This window comes from Myotis brandtii, unplaced genomic scaffold, assembly GCF_000412655.1.
Source record: "Myotis brandtii unplaced genomic scaffold, ASM41265v1 scaffold600, whole genome shotgun sequence".
In the NCBI taxonomy this organism is placed as follows: domain Eukaryota; kingdom Metazoa; phylum Chordata; class Mammalia; order Chiroptera; family Vespertilionidae; genus Myotis; species Myotis brandtii.
In genome coordinates this window covers 98,661-106,234 of record NW_005370273.1, presented here as the reverse complement: position 1 = coordinate 106,234, position 7,574 = coordinate 98,661, and the positions used below count along the sequence as shown (strand labels likewise).

At 46.2% G+C, this 7,574-nt stretch overlaps 1 protein-coding gene across 3 annotated transcripts in view; it reads left to right on the top strand.

The window, feature by feature from the left end:
* Window positions 1-5,185, top strand: part of UGGT1 (UDP-glucose glycoprotein glucosyltransferase 1) — a 184,855-nt gene extending 179,670 nt beyond the window's left edge. For all 3 annotated transcript variants that reach the window (XM_014550394.1, XM_014550395.1, XM_014550393.1), the window contains 3 exons: window positions 2,539-2,655; window positions 2,938-3,091; window positions 4,417-5,185. In XM_014550394.1, the coding sequence (XP_014405880.1) occupies window positions 2,539-2,655; window positions 2,938-3,091; window positions 4,417-4,442 (297 nt within the window). In that variant the 3' untranslated portion in view covers window positions 4,443-5,185. The remainder of the gene's footprint in view (window positions 1-2,538; window positions 2,656-2,937; window positions 3,092-4,416) is intronic.
* Window positions 5,186-7,574: the final 2,389 nt, after the last annotated feature.

Sequence of the window (7,574 nt, the reverse complement as noted above, 5' to 3'; positions counted from 1 at the left end):
CCCCCCACCACGGGCGCTGCCCCGCACCGACTTGCTCTGACAAAACGTTGAAATGGTGGCGGCCTTCCGCTGTGGTTTTGTTCCTAATTTCTGGCTCATTTGCGCTCTGATCTGAGCATGTATTCCGTGTGACTTCAGGCGCTGAAGTTGACTGAGATTTGCTTTTTGACTCAGATATGGTCAGTCTGGATAAACAATTCATCTGGCTTTATCTGTAGTCGTTAGGTGTAATGATTTTCCATATGTGCTCAGGGCCAGTTTAGCAGTACGTTACGTGTTTTATGTCTCTTTTTTTTCTATTAGTTACTGAGAAATTGTTTTAAGATCTTTTTCTGTACTGTGAAATCTTTCTCGTTCTTGGTTTTGTCAAGTTTTGCTTTACGATTTTGAGACTGTTATTGAGTGGCTAGAAACTTAGAAGTCTTATATGTATTTTTGACAAATTAACTTTTTATTATCTCTGGTAATACCTTTTTAATTTTTCTTTTTGGGCCTTAAAGTGTGCTTATTCTAATATTAGTCTTCCTTTCAGTTAGGGTTACATTGTATTTTTTTTTAATCCTTTATTTTCAATCTTTCTCTACCCTTATATTTTAGTTCTTTTTTTCCACAAATAGCTTGTATCTGTTTGTTCTTTCATTTGGTGTGACAATCATTTAATTGGAACATTTAGCCCATTTATATAAGTACCCATAAGTTTGTCTTTTCTATATGACTCCTACTTACTACATGTGTCCTATGTTTCCTTTTTCTCCTTAGTCCGTTTCTTTCAGATTGAGAGTTTTAATTTCATTTTCCCTCGATTAAACTATACACTTTTTTACAATTCTTTCAATGACTATTCTACCAATTATAGTATTATGTCTGACTTTCCAAATATTAATTATTTGGTATATTTTACCCACCTACCACACAGTGCAAAACAGTTGGGAAGTTTGATGTCAGATTTTAGCATGAACAAAAGAATCACCTGGAGAACTTCCCAGAGCCTGACTCCTGGGTCCCGTTGGCGCAGGGGGCTCATAAATGAGTGGCTGGGCCTGCGAGTCGCCTTCCTCTCCAGCTCCCCTGCTGCGAGTCTGCCTGCTCCTAGCTCATCCCAGCCTGGCCGCCTTGCTGCCTCGCGTTGACACCTCTCTGACTTGAATCCTCAGAAGTAGTCCTGGATCAGCACAGTCAGTGTCTAGATTCAGCTTTATTATAAAGTTGCCCTCTGGTTACTCTTCATTCTTCCCTGTATTTCTGGGCTTCTATAAAGGGTCATTTTCATCTGCCTGAAGAATATTCTTTAATTCCCCTTACAGTGAGTTCACTAGTAAAAAAAAAAATAACTGGTAAAATATACATAGCATAAAATTTACCATTTTAGTCATTTTTAAGTGTACAACTCAGTGGCATTAAGTACCTTCATAGTGTTGTGTAACTGTCCATCTCCAGAACTTTTTTATCCTCCCAAACAGAAACTGTGCACCAAAGAGTAATCCCCCGCCCTCGCCAGTTTGGTTCAGTGGATAGAGCGTCAGCCTGTGGACTGAAGGGTCCCAGGTACATGCCCGGTTGCGGGCTCAATCCCCAGTAGGGGGCGTGCAGGAGGCAGCCGATCAGTGATTTTCTTTCATCATTGATGTTTCTATCTCTCTTTCTCCCTCTCCCACCCTCTCTGAAATCAATAAAACTATATTTTTTAAAAAAGAGTAATCCTCCTTTTCTCCTTGTAACCGCTAGTCTATTTTCTGTCTCTATGAATTTGCCTATTTACGTACTTTTGGAATCATAAAATATTTTTCCTTTTGTATCTGGCTTATTTCATTTGGCATATGTTCAAGGTTCATTCACGTGACAGCATGTATCAGAGTTTTCTTCCTGTCCAGATCGAATGACATTTCATTGCTTGCATGCACCATGTTGTGTTTATCCATCTGTTGATGGACATGTGGCTTATTTCTATCTTTTGACTATTGTGGGTAATGCTTCTATGAACATTGACAGACAGGCATCTGTTGGAGTCCCTGCTTTCAGTTCTTTTGTGTACATACCTGGAGTGGAATTGCTGGCTCATAATGGAACGTTTTATTGTGTCAAACTCAAAAGGTTTCCTGAGGAAAAAAGCTTCAAAGCATAGGTACAGTTGGCTAGAAAACATGTGGGCTCCATCCATATGGGATTGGGCCTCAGGAGGACAAGATGAATTCAGAGTTTACATTAAGCAAAACTGAATAGTGAGAGCCCTACTCTATTTTCAGTTGACCCTCAGAAGGCAGTAGTACTTTTTCTTAGAATTGCCCTCGTGGTGGAAGGTCTAGGTGCAGGCTATTAGATGTTTTATGGATTCTTTAAACTTTGTGGTTTTAAAAAACACCATAAGTAAGTATTTTAGCTTTTCTAAGGTTTTTGGTAAGCACTCTTTCAGTTCTGAAAATTTGTGACTGGCATGTATTATGTAATGAGCAGCTAACATCATTAATTTGCTATGCGTTTATTTAAATTTCCCCCAGAACTTTACATTGTTGTATTGTTGTGTTTTTTTTTACCAAATAGGATTTGCCCAATAACATGATCCATCAGGTGCCAATTAAATCGCTCCCTCAAGAATGGCTGTGGTGCGAGACGTGGTGTGATGACACCTCTAAGAAAAGGGCCAAAACCATTGACTTGGTAAGCTGGCCGCCTCTCCTGCCTGTCCCAGGGTGTGTGACAGACAGTTCCTGGGGCACAGAGTCTCACTTAGTCTGTCTCTGCAGCATAGGTTTAGGGAGGGCAGGGCACAGCCCTCCTGTGTGTGCGGCTGTCCCAGCAGCCAGGCCCTGCCCTGCTCTGCTCTGCTGACAGGCCTTGGGTCCAGCGAGGGCCTGGAGCAGAAACACCTTTGAGCTCTCAATGATGCTCCCTTTCTCCAGCTCCACTGAAGCATGTATGTCATTTTTCTGGTTTTCACAGTGTAATAACCCAATGACCAAAGAGCCCAAGCTGGAGGCAGCTGTTCGCATTGTCCCCGAGTGGCAGGACTATGACCAGGAGGTCAAGCAGCTGCAGATCCGCTTCCAGGAGGAGAAAGCGGCGGCGGCCTGGGGGAAGGAGCCACGCGTAGACGGTAGGCGGCTTGGCTTCGGGAAGGATGCTCCGCAGGTCTGGTTCCTGGCGGCTGCAGACATCAGAAGAGCGGCCTCTGTTTGGATGCCGTCCAGTGTGTTCCTCACTCCCTCAGTCTCACCTCCAAACAGGAGTCGCCACCCACGCAGTCGCTGCCTTTTCTTCCCCTTTTTTTGAGAAAGGGTGCTTTCCTTGTATTGTTGTTATTTAGGTTCAGGAGTTTTGTCATACAGAAGCCAAACCTGACATTAGATTGAAATCTCTTGCCAGATCCCTTGGTTTTTCATGACGCTGTCCAGGCACTAGTGAGTGAGCACATTCAGGACCAGCACATGTGCTTGTCTGTGACTCAGGCCACAAGTGGAGAGCCCGTCTGCATTCCGGCCTCGCTCTGATGTGTCTCCTTGAACACTGGCCATTAGAAAAAGTTGTTAGAACACTGTGTAGCCTTCTGTGAACTGCTAAGCTGAATTCTGGACTTAACACTTATACAGCTCAAAATTAATTGTAAAAAAGCAATTACAGAACATGGATCTTGAGCGATTCACCGAAACATCCTGAAGATTATATCATGATATTGAATATCACAGCTTAAAAGGTTGGATATTTAAGATAAGAATAATTCGAATTCATTGGTAAAACTTTAAGGATTTCCATAGATGGGCAGAGAACGTAGACATCCTGTTCAAGTAAGAGGGAAGCACATAATGAGTGAATTTGAAGAAACAGTAGGGAGGTGACAGGAACCTTATGAAGATATTCTAACCAGGGAAGCTGTTCATTCCGACACAGCCAGTGGGCCTGGCCCGCATGCTCTCGCTGTCCTTGCCACAAAGCAGCAAGGCTGTCCTCAGGTGGCTCCCAGGGTCTGCCTCAGTAATTCCTCTCTCTCGGAGTCACCTCCAAGAATCATTCAACAGAAGAAAAAGTTATGGAGAAATTACTTTACAAACATTGATAAGCCAAAGGTATTGAAAACAGCTTAAACATCCAAGCATACCAGTAGAGATGGTGAATGAGCTACATAGGAAGATGTTTATTAAATGAAAAAGGAAGGCTCCTGACTGAAATAGTGCATTTTACTGGAAATAAATACTGTACTTTGAAAACAGTTCCTATTGTGTAGGGATATGCAGGTAGTTTCCTTGTAAAAATATAAATGTCTTTTTTTATTTTGTTTTTGCTTTCAAGCACATCAAACCAAAGTTTCTAAAAATTTAAAAAGAGATAAAATGGAGGTGTGGGCACAAATAATAGGTCATAGTACTAGAACATGCCCAGTCTGTATTTTATAACTTTCTTTGCAATTATTGTCTTTTTCTATAGGACCTCAGACTCATGAAGAATTATAATCTGCAGAGAAGGATAGGAAATCGCACCATTTGGAAAACACTTTTTATACTAAATGCTCGTTTTTTCTGACCTGTCTATACAACTGCTGATGACTTGGCTGGGCAGGTGCCCAGCACCTTTTGATTCGGAGCATTTGCCTTGGACGTGGCGGCTCTGGGTCTCTGGAGTGAAGACTCTCGTGGGTTTGTACCTCAGAGGAAGACCAGTGGCTGAGCTTCGGGGACTCTGTAAAGAGCAGTCTTCTAACCAGAAGGGGAAACGGCCAAGGCACGGGGGGGAGGGGCGGGGTGCCCAGGGTGGGGGTAGCAAGCCCTGTGCGCCCCACCCTGGGCACCGGCAGCCAGGCCCCTCTGCCTCCTCGCCTGCCTCGCTGATGGCAGCCAAGCCCGCCCTGCAGCCTGGGTCGTGCCCACGCCCTGCACCTCGAGGTTTGCGCCTGAGCCCTGCCCTGCTGTCTCCCAGCATCCTTGCAGCGTGGAATGAGACCCAGCCAGCAAGTGTGTCGTCAGGGTGGGCTGGGGACCAGTTAATTGCTACAGGATGGGGTGGGTTAGGGCGAGAGGAAAACATGAGGAGTAGAAGGCTTGGGGCGTGGCGGGGAAGTGAGAAGAGGGAATGGGCTGTTCTCTTGTAAACCATCAGAACCATTGTGACTAATTTGAAATGAAAACCTTCTGTTCCCACCCAGCTTCACTGAATACTTTAGGTAATTATTTTGTAAACAGTTTTTGTATTTGTGCAAGTATTTGCTTTTTCCCCATTTTCTAAACGTTGACTGGAAACAGCCATAGTGAGCCCCAGGGGCCTGGGCTGCCCCGGGAGACACTTTGTCATCTCCCTCACAGCCTCTGAGGACTTTCCCCTCAGGCACAGGGAAGTTGGCTTCAATTTTCTCTACTAAAGACTCTGACATCTGAGACCAGGAGAGGTTTGGACTGTGACTTCATGTTCTTTAGACACTGTGCCTACTCCTGCTAGCTCCGCGCTGGGGCAGCCTTTGGCTCTCCCCGCCCTGACTTCACATGGTGGCATCTTGAAGCCACATGAACCCTTTAGTCATTGAGTGGCCTGTGCTGGGAGGCCTGGGCAGCCTGAGCTAGGAGGCCTGGGGCGGCCTGTGCTGGGAGGCCTGGGGCAGCCTGAGCTGGGAGGCCTGGGCAGCCTGAGCTGGGAGGCCTGTGCTGGGAGGCCTGGGCAGCCTGAGCTGGGCAGCCTGTGCTGGGAGGCCTGGGGCAGCCTGTGCTGGGCAGCCTGTGCTGGGAGGCCTTTCTACCAGGTCTCGTGTGTAGCATGTGAGGGGCACAGTGTGAAATCTGTTTCTGTGTGGCCTCAGTGCCCCTTACTGCCACACCCTGCACGAGGTCTTATTAATATTTGAATTTAAATATGCAAGACACAACTGGGCTTTCCTTCTGCCAGTAATTCTTGACTCGTGGCTTAAGCGTCTTTCAAAAAGAGCCTCTGACTCTAGGAAAGGATGTCGCCACTGACAGCTGGTCGTGGTCAGCTGCATCTGCTGACGCTGCTGTGTGACAGCTGAGTGCCTTGTGACTGGGAGGCGTGCGAGGGCTCCAAGCACAGGGGTGATTGATGGGAGCAGGGGAGCTCTGGAAACAGTGCCCTGTTTCTAACCACCTGAACGTGACGGAGTTTCCCTCTCATGATGCCGTGATGGAAATGTCCTTTCTGAACGAGTGCCAGAAGGATATGAAATCATGTGACTCTTCTGTTCCATGGACAGTGGCACTGGACCGAGCTCAGAGCCCAGGCACACAGCCTGCTGCGGGCAGGCCTCTGTTTCGTGTTGAGCTTGTATTCACTGCTCACACTGAATGTTCCTTTTCCATAAGATTGACAAAGTGTTGGATCTGTCAAAATGGCATTTCACAGGGGAACAGACATGTCTGCCTGCCCACCACGTGTGCACTCAGCTCTTGGGAGAACAAAGCTTTCACATATACTAAGAAGTGGTTTCTAAGAATGGAGCTTAATGTGCGCTGCTGCCCATAATTCCTCACATCAGGGCTGCTTTGCCTGAGTGGACACTGTAGTCTGGTTGCAGGCTAAGCCCCTGGATGAGGCTGCACGCTGCGGGTGGCAGCAGTTTCCCCCCGAGACTGGCCTGTGCTGGGGAGGAAGGAACCCCGTGGCCTGGAGCTGGGAGTCTGCTTTATGGACACCACCTCATAGCCACGGGGGTACACCGATTCCATCCCCTCCCCTCCCCTCCCCTCCCCTCCCCAGACTTGAAAGCAGTCCTTTTCTAAAATTGCCATTAATAATGAAAAGAAAGAATTCAACTCAAGAGTTACAGGGGACAGTATCTAGTGCATTTTTCTGAGTAAAATATTACTATGATATCGGATTTTGTGGAAATGGAAATGTTTTGGTCAAGGCACCTAAGGTTACCACTTTTCCTTGGTAACACAGTGGGGGGTGCATTGTGTGCAAAGTTATTTAAATACATAGACCATTGCTGTGTGATTTTATGATTAGTTTTTTTAAATACTTGATTTGATGGGGAAATGTGGGGGATAATTAGAGTTAGTCAACTTAAATATAGCTGCCATGTGTCTAGTTTGGTTGGATAACATTTTGAATTTGAATTCGTGTTTTCCCTGCTTCATGCAGGAAGGGAGGGGCTCAGTCAAGACTCTGGTCATCATGTGGTCGAGCTCACACCCATGAGACTCGCTCACTCGTGTCATCATTGATCTTCCAAAGCGTCCGCAGGACACGAGGTTCTCTTTTGTCATTTGGTCTTTGGTCTCTGCTCTACCACAGAAGGGACACTGGTGGCCTGAGTCCACACTCGGGCCCTCCCCTGGGACTGTGCCGACTGTGAAAACCACCACAGGATCAGCCGCGCTGCATGCTCTCCAGAGCCGAGCACAGAGTGGACCCTCCATGGTGATGACACCAGCAAGAAGCCATCTCCTGAGTCTCCCAGTTACTTAGCAACACCCGGGCCGGGTGTGGAAGCTTTAATTGCATAGGATACAAGTTAGGGTCTGAGCGAAGGCCTTCATCCCATCTGTAATCTATGCAATGCCTTACTTACGATTTAGATTTCCAGAGAAATAGGCATAATTTCTCTTCAAAATGAAAGTATGAGAATACATTAACTTAAA